At 62.7% G+C, this 15118-nt stretch overlaps 1 protein-coding gene across 9 annotated transcripts in view; it reads left to right on the forward strand.

Moving 5' to 3' along the window:
- The window catches only part of KDM4B (lysine demethylase 4B), a 103745-nt gene that overhangs the window by 37474 nt on the left and 51153 nt on the right, over positions 1-15118 (forward strand). For all 9 annotated transcript variants that reach the window (XM_049639655.1, XM_049639647.1, XM_049639649.1 and 6 more), the window contains one exon: positions 11090-11139. In XM_049639655.1, coding sequence (XP_049495612.1) covers positions 11090-11139 — 50 coding nt within the window. The remainder of the gene's footprint in view (positions 1-11089; positions 11140-15118) is intronic.

Genomic DNA, 15118 nt, shown 5'->3' on the forward strand with positions numbered 1-15118 from the left:
CCCCCCCCCCCCCCCCCCCGAGCTGATGACTGCCCTCAGGACTGTCCTCCTCCTGGCCTGACGGGCCCTTTCCCTACGTGTGTCTGTGGCCCCGGGCAGCGTGCCGAGTGTTGACTGGATTTGAACTCCACGCAGATGGACTGACTTGTCCTTGTGTTTGTGCTCGGGGTTTGTGAGGAAGACACCCCCGTTACGTGAACCGGTGGCTTATTCGTTTTTATCTGCTGGGGGACTCCGCCTCCATCTGTCTGTCCGTCCGTCCGTCCGTCCATCGGTTCACTGTCGACGGGCGTTGGGGCCGTCTCCGCCCTGGCCAGCTGCACCCGCCGCGTTAGCGTTGTTACCTGATGCCTGGGCACGGTGTCCGTGACTGCACACGAGGACGTCCTGAGACACCCCGACGGCAGCGGCCGTGGGCGATGCTCCCCGTGTGCCAGGCTGCGCTCCGAGAGCCTGCCCGTCTTGCTGCAGCCCTGAGCCGCCCTCCTCGCGGGTGAGGCCCAGGCTGGCCGGGCCCCAGCTCAGGGCTGCGGAGCTCCCAGAGGGAGGGGCTGTGGTCGAGCCCCCTTTCCTCACCGCTGCTCCCCTCGCCCCTCAGAGCGTCTCCCTGAGAATCGGGAGGGGTGGCGGGTTCTGGGAGCAGGTGGCCGGGCAGTCGCTCGGCCTCGGGGACAGGGTGTGTCCCGGGTGGCAGAGGTGGCCTGGACCTGAAGGTGCGGGAGGGGAAGGACTCTGACGGAGCCCCCAGCACTGTCACCGAATCAACCTGAGCCGAAGTGGAAGCTGTCGGGTTCCCGTGGGAGGCGGAGACAGGATGGCGGGGACCCGGGCCGGCCGACGCGTGGCTTCCGCAGAGGTCACGCAGGTGTCCGGGTGGGGCGTGAGGGTGTGGGGGGTGTATTCCAGAAACGTCGATGGGCGGCCACAGGATGCCACGGCTTCTCCCGTCTCACTGGCTGGCGCCTGGTCACGTGGCTGCACTTTCGGCCGGGAAGCCTGAGAAACATCGTCCAGGTCCCTGTCCGGTGGGGGGGGGGGGGGGGGGGGCGGGGGGGGGGGGGCGGGGAAGGGAGAGGGCTAGATGAGTCAGTTCACGTCCTCACCGAGTGCCCACTCTGGGTCCAGCATGAACCCGGGATCGACGCCACCCGTCAGGACAGGAGCTGATGGCGTGGCCCCACGCCCCCAGAGCAGGGCCAGGCGGGGTGGTGGCAGGAAGTCCTCAAGCCTGAGGGCTGAGGCCCGTAGGAAGAGACGGAGGCCGGCAGCCCGTGGAGAGGGCCCCGCTGGAGGGCGGGCGGGCGGCCGGGCCAGGGGCGTGGGGCTGGAGGGCGGGCGGGCGAGAGGGTTCGTCCAGGCAGCCACATCCCAGCAAGGTTCCTCTGGCCCAGAGGATGCATCGGCTGGGGGGCGGGCCCAGGCCGCGACGTGGGGGCTTTGGGCCGGCAGGTGTCCCCGCTGGCTGTCCCCGTCTTCTGTCTGCCGGCCGCTCGAGGGCCCAGACGTCGCTGGCCTGTCCCACGTCCCCACGGGCTCGGTCTGGCAGGAGCAGATGGGCCTTCACTCACTTCAGAGTCTTGTGTTCAGAGTCGCAAACAGCCGCGGCCGGCTTGTGCTGAGGGAGGCGGGATTTCTGCCGTAGGCGGCCCGAGTTCCGGCTCCCGGGCCGGAGCGCCAGGTGAGTCCCCTCTCTGCCCACCACTCCAAGAAACCGTGGGTTCTTCTCTTCAAAACGTCGTCGCTGAGCGCCTCCCACCCCGCAGTGTTCGGATCAGGAGCCCACTGAGCCTGTGACTGTGGGCGGGGTCCCCTCCCCCCACCGGGGCGGGAGTGGGGGACGGCCTTCCTGGCCAGGAGTCGCTTTCCCCGCCTGTTAGCTAGACGAGCCATCAGAGATTCGGGGTCTGCACACAGGGGCTGGTTTCCATGGCAAATTTCTATCATGCCAGCAGGGTTGCAGTGGGCAGATTTCAGCTCCTCTGCAAGGGAGATTCCTGCAAATCTGCGGGCAAGGAGAGAGAGAGAGTCTTTGTCAACTTTGCTCAAAACTCCGGCTAGGAGCGTGCTCCCCCTTCCCGGCACGGCAGCAGGAGGTGGGGAGCTCAGGGCCCCCTGTGGCCCGTCCTGCCGTCGCCAGGGGCCCCGCCGTCTGCGGGTGTGTGTGCGAGGAAGGCACACACGTCCAGGGCGTCGGAAATCACTTCGACAGACCTCAGCCTCCCCGCGTTGATGATGTCCCGGCTGCTCGCGGCCCGTGGAGAGAGCCAGACTCCCAGCCACCTTCCCAGGTCCGACCCGGCTTGTCGCCGTGTCCTGGGCTCGTGCCGGTACGGGGCCGGGGAGGCCGACATCGGCCTCATTCCCCTCGGCCGCGTCCCTCCGCGTCCTGTCCTTGTTCCCTCGCTTCAAACCGCCCGTGTGCAAACACCAGCGCGTCGGGGGGGCCTCCCCGCTGCGGACGCACCTCCGGCCGGAGGAGTTTGGGGGCCGTGGGTGTGGGTGCAGCGGGAGGCCACCTCCGGCTCGGCTCGCTTTACGAGCGGACGTTCAGAGCGGTGCTCCGAGGGGGAGCCGGGGGTGCTCCGCGTTGGCCCCGCGTCCCCGCACCTCAGTCTCCCTTCTGGGCTCCACTCTCCGGCCTGCCGTTCAGAGCCTCACCTGAGACCCCCCCCCCCCCCCCCACTTTAAAACATCAAAAACACACACGTGCCTTGGCAGTTTCAGTCCGTCATATGACAAAAATAATTCCCGGGTCTAAAACGAACCGGGGCTTGGGATCAGATGCCTCCACTTCAGCATTTAACGGCAGGCTCGACACCACTCGCCTCGGAAGTCGGTTCCCTGGTTAACGCGGGCTGGCCGTGTGTGAGCCTGCCAGGGTCTCGGCTTCCCTGGCTCCCCCGGGGTGGGCTGGGAGCATCTGGGGGCCCACGGCCCCGGGAGAGGCCTCGGCGAGCCCTCCCGCCTGCAGCACACCCTTGTCTCCCGCGTGGGCGCCGCGGGCATCCCATCGGAGACGCCCTGTTTTCTCTATCTCCTGCATGCGTCTCAATAAAAACGTCATTATTTCAAATCCTTGACACTGCTCGCGCCAGGTACCGAATTCCATCGCCTTTTGTCCCGTAAAACGATCCATTAAAGATAAACCACCGTGACTCAATGAGGTTCTTTCCTGGGAACAAGCCACCCTGGTCCTCTGCCGATCCTATCTCCCCGGCACGTGTTTGTGCTCGTCGTACAAAGGGGCTGCAGCGCCAGGACAAACGAGGGAGGCTGCCTCGCTGCCGAACGAGGCTCCTTGGAAGTCGAGATGGGACTTCTGGACAGTTCCAGCCGCTCGCTCAGGGAGGGGCTGCGCAGTCCGGGCTGAGCTCCCTGGTGCAGCGGAGACCAGCCGGGGCTGCACGAGAGCCCCCCCGGGCCCGGAGCCCCCGCTCAGGGGCTGCTCAGGGGCTTGCACGTGTACCCTTTCTGTCCTGAGTGTCCGGGACAGGGTCCTCGTGCCCCTCCGTCCCTGCATCAGCCCCCTGCGATCAGTGTCCCCGTCCAGGTAGCCTGGGCTGCTACCAGGGCTTCTCCCTCCCATCCTAGCAGGCACGGGGTCCCCAGGCTATCCGTCCCTAAAGGCCCTTTGCACGTCTTCTGCCTGTTTTAAGGGCAAGTCTGTCTGCCCAGTGCTTTTTTTTTTTTTTTTTAATTTTTTAAAAAATTTTTTTAAATATTTATTTTTGAGAGACAGACTGAGACAAAGTGAGACTGGGGGAGGGGCAGAGAGAGAGAGGGAGACACAGGATTGCAAACAGACTCCAGGCTCTGAGCTGTCAGCACAGAGCCCGATGTGGGGCTTGAACTCACAAGCTGTGAGATCATGACCTGAGCCGAAGTCGGACGCTCAACCGACTGAGCCACCCAGGCGCCCCGTGCCGAGTGCCTTTTCTAACGTCTTTTATTTCTCTAGACTGAGGTGTGGGGTGACCCCTGCCATCTGGCGTGACTATTTTTTTTTTTAATTAATTTATTTATTTTGAGCGCGAGAGAGAGAGAGAGCGCGCGCGCGAGAGGGAGCGAGTGAGCAGGGGAGGGGAGGAACAGACAGAGGGAGAGAGAGAACCCACGCACGCTCCACGCTGTCGGCACAGAGCCCGACGTGGGGCTCGATCCCACGAACCGTGAGATCGTGACCTGAGCCGAAACCAGGAGTCGGACGCTTAGCTGACTGAGCCTCCCGGGTGCCCCTGGCGTGACTATTATTAATGCTGTTTTCACATTCCAACCATCACGATAAGGCCACCTTGCTCCCACCCGGCGTAGCGACCCCGCCACCCCGGTGTCGCGAAGTCAGTCGGTGCTGTCAGACCACAGCGTGGTCTCTTACCTCGTTTACTGAGGGACTAGCTCGCGGGTGAGGGAGCATCCTGATGGGTGTCTGTGGCTCTCCTGCCCCGGACGGAGGCTGCGCGCGGTCCCATTACCCCGCAGCACCAGCTTCGCGGAGATGGGCGTCGGCTCCCCTGGGTCAGACTCTGCGAGTCCGTCAGTGGTGAGCACTCCCCCGGGTTTGCGTTCAACCTCCTCCGTGGCGGGGAGCTCCTGCCTCGGGACCACAGACCAGGGGCGGGGTGTACCTGGTGGGTTTCACGACGTGCTGCGAATGCCTTTCTGGTGCGGAGGACGGCTGGCTGTCCTCACGCTGAGCGTTCATTCTGCTCCCTGGCTGGACCGCCTCACTCCGTTGTTCACCAGCTGCTCTCCGCTCTCCCAAGGAGAAGACCGTGTTGTTTCAGAGAAAAGTTTGTCTCTTCCCTTCCGTTTACTGTCCTTGGGTCTTTTTCTTGACCTACGGCATTGGCTGGCGTCTGCTGTGGGAACGGACAACTTGCCCTTTCCGGAATGCCTCTCCTGCCTCATCGTGCACTGTGACCATGGGGAGGTCCCTCTTAATCCTAGCTGGCTAAGAGCTTTAATACTGAATGCTTTGGAATTTTATGTAGATTTTTACTTGTTGGGCTGTTTTTGCAAGCCTTGGGGTAAAGGGTTAGTCTCATAATACACTTCTGTGTCTGATTTTCTAATATTTTACCTAGGACTTGGCAGCTATGTGACACCGGCCTATCATTTTCCTGTGTGTCTTTGTCCTGTGTCGGTGACTGCATTCCCCATTCATTCTTTCTATTGAAAATATGCTGGATTCATAGGAGGAGTTCCGTGCCATCTGAACTTCTTGTCTGCTTGGTAACCATAAGTGTAGGTGGGCACTGGCCCTTTAGTGTGGAAGTTTTGTGAGGCTCTCAGTAAAGCTGTCAGGGCCTGGTGCCTTTTCCGGAGGTGGTATCTGTGGGTTTCTGGTTCCTCTGAGATGGGCTCATCTTACCCTGTTGGATGCTTTGGTTCTGGGCCCAGAAGACCCTGAAGAGCCAAATGCATCTGTGGTCCTGAGCCCAGAAACTGGGGCAGGGACTGGGACTCACCACTCCCATGTCCACAGGGCTGGGGCATTGTTAATAGCTGTATCGAGGCATAACTTACGTGCCACACGTGACATACTAGACACAGAAGTCACCTGATGCGCTTGGACATCAGATGAGGGGTGACCACCATGACTGTGTTTGTCTGGGCCCTCCTGCTCCACTAACCAGCTCAAAGGCGGTGCCCCGTCGGCCGGGAGGCTTGTGGGGAAGCCCGTTCTGTGACCGGGTCGTTCTGCTCAGCCTGCCCAGAGTGCGGGGCGGTATACTGGACCTGCCCAGCCAACGCGTGGCCAGAGAGGGCGCGGGCTGTGGGCCAAGACGGGCCTTTGTGTTTGAGGACGGCAGTAATGATGGCTTTTCCACGCGCCCAGCACGCGGGGCCCTAGCAGGGCTGCTGGCATTTGGAGCCGCCGTGGCCTCCGGGGCTTGTGTGGACGGCTTGCTCGTGCCAGGTGGCCTCCGACTTGACACACGGTCTCAGCACTTCCAGTGGCCCCTGCCTTCTTGTTTCTGTTTCCATAATTATGGCATGTTAAACGGCCAGGGGCCTGTCTCCCCAGGCCTTGTGCACACACTGTGAAATTAACTTCCTCGCCCTCCAACACGCGTCAGGCCGAGCTGACATTTCCAAAGGGCTCCTGGCTGGACCCCTGCTCTGGGCACACGTTCTTCAACAGAGAGGGAGGAGGGTGGGGAGATGAGCTTTCTCGTCACGGCACCTAATTGCCGGGAGCCTCGCGCAGTGGAAGCTGTCAGGCTGGGTGTTCGTCACCGGCAGAGTCACCAGAGTCTTGGGGAAGAAAGAAAGCATCACAGCGTCGCATGTTCCGACTCCAGAGCCAGATGGCTGCGGATAGCACGGGGCCCCCAGCAGGTGCTGAGGGGCCTGGAGGGAAGGGCGGCTGTGGACTTGAGAGCCTCGGGCCCAGTGAGCCTTTTATCCTTGCAGGAGAGCATGCTGGGAGTTGCCTCATTACCATGGAAATGCTGCCCTCCTGGCAATGGACCCCTGTCCACCTGTAACAGACCCCGCGGCCTGGGGCAGCCGGCGCGTTCGAGGACACGAGGGGTGGCTGGCGGGCGGGCGCAGGCGCTCACCTCTCTGGCCGGAGGGGCCTGCACGGCCCAGAGCCCTGCTACTCGTCCTCATCGTAACTAATGGCTCCCGAACAGGTCCCCGCTCTCCAAGACAGTCTGTGTTCCTCTTCGTGACACGCTCGTTTAATTTTTAACTCACAAGGCATTTGCTTATTTATTTTCATTGTTCTTGATAATAATTCTAAGCCATTAGAGGGGAAAATTATATTCAAAAATGCTGTTTCACACTTTATTTGTTTGATGATTTAGAGCGATAGAAAATAGCACATTTGCTGGCTTTTATAGTCTGATAATTATTCACATCCATCAAGCCATTCCAGGGGAATAAACAAAACACCAAGAAAATGACACTATTAATAGCATCCTCCGCGGCGGACAGGAAGACTTTCCCGGGCCGGTGAGTCAGTAAAATGGAAGCGGCTTGTCCCTGGGCCGGCCGGCGGGCCTGCCCGCGGAGGACACGTTGCCTTTTAATTGCCCAGCTCCGTCTGGCCCCGAGAGCTGCCTGGCTGCCAGGCGGAGGCCTCTGCCCGCCCCAGCACCCCCGACCTGCCCAGTGTCACAAGCCCTGGAGTGTCTTTATCAGGCCCACGGAGTCTGTCGTGACCTGTGCCGGCAGAAGCCTCCTGACGTCTGGGGCCGTGCGGTGTCCCGCCTTGGACCCGGCCTGGCCTCAGTGGGGCTGGCAAGACATCCTGTCCTCTGGCCTCACCGTCAGAACAAGAGCACTGAGCCGCGCGCTGCCCCTCTCCGGCACGCGTGTTCCTGACCCCCCTGTAGACAGGGCAGATCCTCCCCAACACCAGGCTGTGGGTCCTGGATGTGACTGCTCACCGCCCTGGACCCAGCCCTGTAGGCAGGTTTGTGGGTTTCAGCTTGGCCTTTTGGGGCGGCCGTGATTGACGGGGGTGCGTTGTCCACAAGCACCTCAAAGGGTAAACGGAGGACCAGGAAACCCCAGGAAGGCTGGGGGACGCCCGCCTTCCCAGAGTGACCCATCCCGTCCCTCCTCGGACCCGGGCATCGCTTCCTTCTGAAACTCGCTCTCTGGACGTCGGGCTGCCCCTCACCATCGTGCCTGAAGTGTGTTCTTTCTGTTTGGTCGGTTGTTTGAACCGCGAAACAGCGGGACTGTAATGGCCTTTCAACCGTCGCACATCACGCGTCTTCCCTCCTCACCTGGGGGCCCAGTTCCCGGGGCCCTGGTCTCTCCCGCGTGCCTTTTTCCTAGTCTAGAAATGTCTTCTTTTCCCACCGAAGCCCCTGATGTTTGCAGACGGCTGCCTCTCCGAAAAGGGCGTCTGGCAGACGAGGCCTGAATTCGGCCTTCTCGGTAATTCCGCGGCATTAAGCCCGGAGTTATGGAGCCTGTCGGGTCCTGCTGCAGGGTCACCTGGGGTGGTTGCCAGGGATACCGCTCTGACAGCACCGACTTTTCCGTGACTTTCCGGTTTAGTGTTGTCCGGGAGGACTTTGTGGGGAAGGTTCCAGAGCAGAGAGAGTGTGTGGAGGGGGTAGGGCTGGGGAAACACGGAGATAAAAACACCCCGTGGGACACTGTGGAGAAAGTTCCAGACGCCTGCCTGGCCGACCTCAGGTGCAGGACTCACCGTGGGCCCGAGGCACGGCCAACGCCCCCCTCAGGCCCACGGCAGCTGCCAGACTGTCCCAGGCAAACGGGGGCTGCGGCCAGAGGCCCCCAAGCGACCTCACGCGGGCCGCCGTACCTCCTGCGGCCTTCCCCGGGGCTCCCCTGGCCCCCGCACTCCCCGTGTCTGGTTCTGCTCGCCGGGCCCCAGTCGGCTCGCCCCCTCACACCTCACTGGGTTCTAGGGATTGCTCTGCCCCCATCTTTGATCCCGGCTTCTCCAGATTCTTCCACCATGACAGGTGTGCCCCTGGGCCTTGCACCCTCCGGGCCCTACAGCTGGCCACCCGGACTGGACTGGGCCCGGGGAGGCTGTCTGTCTGAGGACACCGTGCAGGAACACTTTGCCACCGGGCGACGGGCCGCCGCGTCCAGAGACTGGCCACTGGGCTTGCAGGCCAGCAGAGTGGATTGCTGTTGGCCGTGAAGTTTGACCTTGTGATGGGGACGGAGGTCCTGGGGAGCGAGACAAATTGCCCCCATGTTGGTGACCAATAAAACCGACTCTGTTTTATGGCCCCGAGAACTCGCTCGCTAATGGCCAGACAGATGCTCCTGCCTCGGGGGTTAGCGAGCAAACACGCTCAACCCAGATAGCTGTGTTTCTTCCCTCCTCCTTTCCCTCCCAGAGCCGGGCCGAGGGGCAGCGATGCCCCCACACGTGGCCGTGACGAGGGTGACACGGCTCTGCTCTGGGGGCCCCGTGGGGCCTGGGGGCTTCCCTCCGGGGACACGTGACAGTTGCTGTTGGGAGGCCAGGTCTGTAGCCAGCTCACCTGGGCCCCCACCGTGGAGGGCTCCCCAGGGCGCTGGCATGGAGAGAGGGCTCCGGGGGACCCTGCCGCCCACAGTGCCGGGATTCTCCCGGCCGTCGGAAGGCCCCAGTGTGTTTTAACAGACGCGCACCCGCCCCTCACTCAGAGCCGTGTGTCGTAAAGCACCCACACCCCAGTTCTGCTCGTCTCCCCTCAAAATCTGAGGCTTGCGTCTTGCCGAGCCCCTGAGGGTGGGCGGGGGGGCGCATCGCTGGCGCCGGGGCTTCTCAGCACGCTGAAGCTGTCGTGCGTTGTTCCAGGCGGCGGGAGGGCAGCTCTCCCTTGGCCACTGGAGTCCAGAAGTCCCCGAGGCTGTCGGCTTCCCGTCCGCCAGTCCTTTCTAATCCCCCCAGGGGCTGCGCTTCTCAGTGCTCAGCCCAGCGTCTCGCGGTCTGTACTTTCCGATAACAGAGGAGCCACGTTCCAATGTATTAAACTTTTAACATCCACCAGATTCAATTAATCTTATCTTTACAACTCCCAATTACAGGCGGTAATTAAGTGAAAGCAGCATTGTAGACTGGGGATATTGCATTAATCATCACAGCCTTGGAGTCATAAATTAGTTCCTCCCGTCCTCCGGCAAGTTCCCAGAAGGACTGGAATGTTTCATTTCCTTGTTTGGGGGGGACGTTAATCCCACAAAGGTGCTTTGGATTGGGATTAACTTTTCTCATCTTTATGTACGTGATACGAGGCTGTTTAAAAAAGGGTCGCCTCATCTTTGTCCAGACCGTGGAAAGTTCTCCAGCAGCAGCAGAATTGCAGGTCCTGTGCTGTCTCTGCAAGGGCCGTGCGCCCTGCCCAGAAATTGATTATTTCTGTCCGTCGGATCAGAGACGACGTAATCTCCTACCCCCGCCACCTTTTATTTTATTAAAAACCAATAGTAAACGTCTCGGCCGGAGTGGACTTAGCCCGCCACGGAGTCCGGGCCGGCTTCTGTGTCCTGTGTTGTTCCCATCCTGCGTCCCCCACTGCGAGTGCGGGCGGAGGGCGTGCCGCACCCTGCGCCCCCCACATCCGACTCGTTCTAGAACGTGAGGCGTGCCGATGCAGCGTCTCTCCCCTCGGCGCTGTGGACACGGGGCGGGTTGTTGTCCCCAGGGCGTCCCGGGCACTGGGCGCGCTGAGTGGGATCCCTGGCCCCCCCCACACTCAATGCTAGGACCCCCCCCCCCCAGTGTGACAACCGTGGATGTCCCCAGACGCGGCCCCGTGACCCCTGGGGGCGGGGTCGCCACTGTCCTGGGGACTCATGGGCTCCCCGCCGCCTCCTCCTCCGCGGGACAGACAGACGGCCTGTGCTCAGCACTTTTGTGGAAGGACCGACATCCCGCTTCTGCCTGCCTCTGTTGAACGCGGAGCTTTTCCTCTTGCCGGGGTGGCCAGGGTGCTGTGTCAGCTGGGGCGGGCTCCTCGCACCCCCGCTGCCCCCCCCCCCCCCCGGGCCCCCCCCCCCCGGGGAACGGGCCCCAGGCGGGCCCCCCGCGCCAGCCTCCGCACACAGCATTAGCGGGTGTCACTCTCGTTTCATCTGTTGGCAAACTTGCACCTCACGTCTTTCTTGTTTATGACGGGGACTCAGTAATCTTTCAAACGTAGAACGCGTGAACCTGAAACTTACCGAGTGGTGACAAACGGAGTCTCGTTCCTGAAGCTTCTTCCCCGTCGGCTCCTGGTCCCGGGGCTGGGGGAGTGGGAGGCAGGGAGGCGACAGAGGGAGGCTGGGGGCCTTCCTGTTCCCCCCTCAGGCCCCCTGCTTGCTTTCTCGTGTTCCGCTCTCTGAGCCTCGTGGAGGCTTTGGTGGCTCTGACCAGTGCCGGTGTGGGGCGGGTGCCGTCACCGCCGTGGAGGGGCCCTCCCGCCCCACCCCTCCTCACTGCTGTGTGGGTCCCTCCACCGGCACTCTCCCTGCTGCCCTTCACCCTTCTCACCGCGCCCGGTTCTGCTCTGTGCGCGGCCCGCGTGTCTCCCCGAGGCCGTGGCCGCAGCCCCGGGTCCCTCAAACGCGTGGTGGCCCGTGACCTCGCCTCTGACGTGCCTCCCTTCTCTCGTAGGTACGCCATCCCACCGGAGCACGGCAAGCGCCTGGAGCGGCTGGCCATCGGTAGGTGTCTGCGCCCTCGGGCGGGGACCTGGGCCGAGGGCGGGGGTGGGGCGGAGGTGGGGGCTGGCCCCGGCGTCTCGGGTCGCGCTCCTTGTGTGAGTGTCCGTCTCTGGGGGGGCTGGCGTGCTATAAGGTGTCCCTGTCTGGTTTTCCATTCCCTTTCCCTCTCGTGACCACAGACCCTGCTCTGGGGTTTGTCGCTCTGTGAGTGACGCGCAGATGCCATTGCCCGGAGCGCTCTTTCCCGGCGTGTTAGCACAGAGCTGCGGGACGTGACTGCAGGCTCCCGCGGGCCAGGGAGGGCGGCCGTGGTCTTTCGTCCCCCCCCTGGCGCCTGGCACTACATCGCGCCCTCCTCTGGGCCTTCGGGTCTGTGTTCAGTCTGGAAAGCGAGACGTCCAGTTAGGAGCCCCTGCCCTGTGCCCCGCAGCCGCATGGTGACCGTGAGGGTGTCCGCCTGCGTGTGCTGGCCCGGGCCCGAGGGGGCCTCCTGGGAGGACGGGATTTGTCACAGTGAGTCCCCGGCTGTGTCCAGAGAGAGGGCACTGACGCCTCGGGGTAAAGGCAGGCCCTCGGGACACGGGATCCTTGGAGACAAGCCAGACACCGGGCTGGGTGACGCTGAGGCCCCCGGCCACTGCGAGAAAGGGGCTGGTGAGGTTTCTCGCTGCTCCCCGTCACGGCGCCCTGCTCTGTTCTGACGTCGGGTGGCCCTGAGTGCCTCCGAGGACGTTAACAGACCCCGTTGGCCCAAAGCGTCTGGGCCTCGCCGGCAGGCAGCACCCAGTAGTCAGGGCGGGTGGACTGATGGCCCTGTGGTTCAGGAGCCCCCTCAGGACAGTGCGGGGCCATCCCTCTGGGTGGCTGTGGCAGCAGCCTGCCCGCTCTCCCCTGGCAGCCAGGGGAATCTTCCAGAGGCCATCGCTCAGCATTGGCACAGCCTCCCCAACTTCCTGCTGGGTCCTTTGACCCCTCCTCTTGCCTCCCTCAGAGAGTGCCCGCCACCCTCTTCCCCTGCCCCGTTTGGCTCGGGAGACGGAAACGCTCGCTGTTTCCGAGAACTTCTGCGAACTGGCCACACCCTGAGCCACGCGTCTGTTCAGCAAACGCCTGCTGCACGGTTTCCCCCGAGGACGAGGACACGGGGAGGCTTGTCCCGGGAGTGAGGCCGGCCCCACGGCCGAGCGTGCAGCCAGGCCCGCGTTTCCGTTGCAGACCCGGACCCGGCCTTCCCGGGCTGGAGCCTGCTGTCGGGAACACACTTGTCACCCTCGAAATGCCAGTCACCGCCCTGGCAAAGAGCGGTTCCTCTTCCTCCTTAACGTCTCAGGTGACCCCCAAATGGAAGTGCTTTCCCCGCGCACTGTTTGAAACATAAGTTGGAAACACAAATACTAATTGGAAAAAATACAAGTCAAAAAACGTCTTTCTTGTTTTCCTCTGCTGTTGCTGTCCCGAGTCGGTGGCTCCAAGCAGCACAAACCTGGAATTGCTCTAAAACAGCCCTAGTTAAACGCACACACTTGACTCCCTCACGTTTGGGGCTCAGGGGCCCGTCTGGCCCGGGTCTCGGGCTTGGGCTGCCCGGGCTCCTGCCTCCAGAGACTCCGGCTTCATCCTGTGTCCCTGTCTGCGGTCACGTGCTCCCCCCTCTGCCTCCCTCCCGTGGAGACCCCGTGGTGACCCGGGGGTCGCCCCTGTCCTGGGCTCCCGCACTTAATCCCGTCCGTGGAGCCCCTGCCACGCGGAAGGCAACGCACTCACAGGTACTGGGGAGCAGGACGTAGACATCTCGGGGGGCCACCGTGGGGCTTCCCACGCCTACACAGCCACAGAAGAAGCCGCCACGGAGTGATCCGCACGTGCGGCCTCCGGTGCCCACAGCCCGGCCCGGTTTTCCGCTGGATTCTGCAGTCGTGCCCGACCCCTTCTTCCTCTCTGTGCCTTTTCCACTAGACAAGTTTTGGGTGATCTGAACGCCCCCCAGAAAAGCTAGACACGGGATCCTGTGGGACCGTGGCCACTCTCCCTGGAGCCCGGCCGGCCCCCCACGTCCTTCTCGCGCCGGGGCCCTGCTGCCCGGGAACCTGTCTCGGGGCATGCGGGAGGCACAGTGGCTGGGACAGGTCGGCCAGGAGCCGGAGGCCTCTGGGAGCCTCCCCACGTTGCTTTGTGACCGGTGTGGACTGGTCTGGCCTGGGGGGAGGGCTGGCTTCGCGCTTCCCCTGCGCCCCTCCGCAGAGGGAGGGCGGGAGGGGTTCTAGGGCAAGTGAGTCACTGCCCTCCTCGGTGTCCCTTCCAAACTTTTTCGGGGGCACGCGTCGCAGACTCCATTATTGAGATGGATGGAATGAGTTTGCGATGAATATGGAAAATGAATAGCCGAGCTCCAAATGGGCTCGCTGGGAGAGTCGTGGAGCCCACGGAGAGAGCGTTAATGTGTTGGCGCGTTATTGGTGCTAATCACTTAAAATGTGCGCCTTTATTAGAGCTTTAATGAGAGCCACTTAAACTGTGCATTAAAAAGAACTGCAGAGAGGCCGCGGGCCGGGCGGCAGGGGCCATAACTCTAATTGGAACGCTTTTAGCACAGAGCAAAGTTGCTGGATTCAGTAATCCCCCGCACTTTCCAGAACCTGGCAGGCGTGTCCTGGCCGGCGGGCGCCCCACCCCCCACCCCCGGCACCGTGACTCTGTCACTTGGAAGCCCTCCTGCCCCGGCAGGTGTGTGTGGGTGGTGGGGGTGGGGCCGAGTGCTGGCTCACAGCAGGCACGCACGTGGGCGTGTGCCCTCTTTGGCGACCCATGGGGATGTGCGCTGGCCTGGAGGCTGGGCGCCCGAGGTCTGGGTCGGCTCCCGGCAGGATCCCTGGGGGGGCCCGGCTGTGCCTGGGGGACAGTCCCGGAGGGAGCGGGACCTCGAGAGCCCGTCCTGCACCTCACCGAGACTGTGCCGTCTCTCGGTCGTGGTTTGGGTGAGAGGCCCGGGACCTTTGCGTGGGATCCCGGGGCCGGCTTTTCTTTAACTGCTAGTCCTACGTGTCATTGATTTGGGCCCACTGGTGACCTGGAAATGTCTCCGAACTGTGTTAAACACGGTTTCTGAGCAAGGAGAACTGATGGTCTGACTTCTGTACGTTTACAAACGTCGCTCTATGTGTTTTTAAGTTTCTTTATTTCGAGAAGGGGTTGGAGGGGCCGAGAGAGAAGGAGAGAGAGAGAGAGTCCCCAGCAGGCTTCGCGCTGTCGGCACGGAGCCTGATGCGGGGCTCACACTAATAAACCGGGAGATCGTGGCCTGAGCGGAAACCAAGAGTCGTCGGGTGGTGAACCGACTGAGCCACCCAGGCGCCCCTGCACACGTTGTTTTAAACCGGTTGTGTGGCATTCTGGGAGACAGAAAGCGTCCCCGGGCATGAACTCAGACCCCCTCGTGTGTCACAAGATGGTCAGGGGTGGACGCAGCCGCAGGCCGGGTCGGGTTGTTCGGCCCTTTTCCCGCCAGACTGAGGGCCTCAGAGGGCCAGTCGACAGCTGGAGCCTCTGTCTCCTTGCCTGCCGTGGGGACCGTGTGTGCAAAGAGCCCAGGCAGAGCCTGTGCCCACGCTGAGGCCTTCCTTCCTCTTTGTCCGTGACTTGCTTGTGGGGGGGGCACGGCCCGTGACTTCCGGTGTGAGCGCGTCCTTCCCACATCCCATCTCCCCGGCTACACCAACGCACTGGCTGAGCGACTGCGCCCGTGCGATGCAGCACGGGTTTTATTTGGGGGGTGCTCAGGGGGGAGGCCCGCACCCCATCTGTGAGTTGGGGCGCACTGTGTTGCACAGCTGGCCCATCCTGGGCTCTGGGCTCGCTGACTGGGGGTCTGAGGGGCTGCCTTCCCGGCCACCAGCAGAGCACGTGGCTTTGCGACGAGGTCCTGTGCGTTTCATTCCCTCGGAGCCGGGAGCACCGCCCCCCCCCCCCCCCCCCCCCCCCC

This window comes from Panthera uncia, chromosome A2 (assembly GCF_023721935.1).
Source record: "Panthera uncia isolate 11264 chromosome A2, Puncia_PCG_1.0, whole genome shotgun sequence".
Classification (NCBI taxonomy): Eukaryota; Metazoa; Chordata; class Mammalia; order Carnivora; family Felidae; genus Panthera; species Panthera uncia.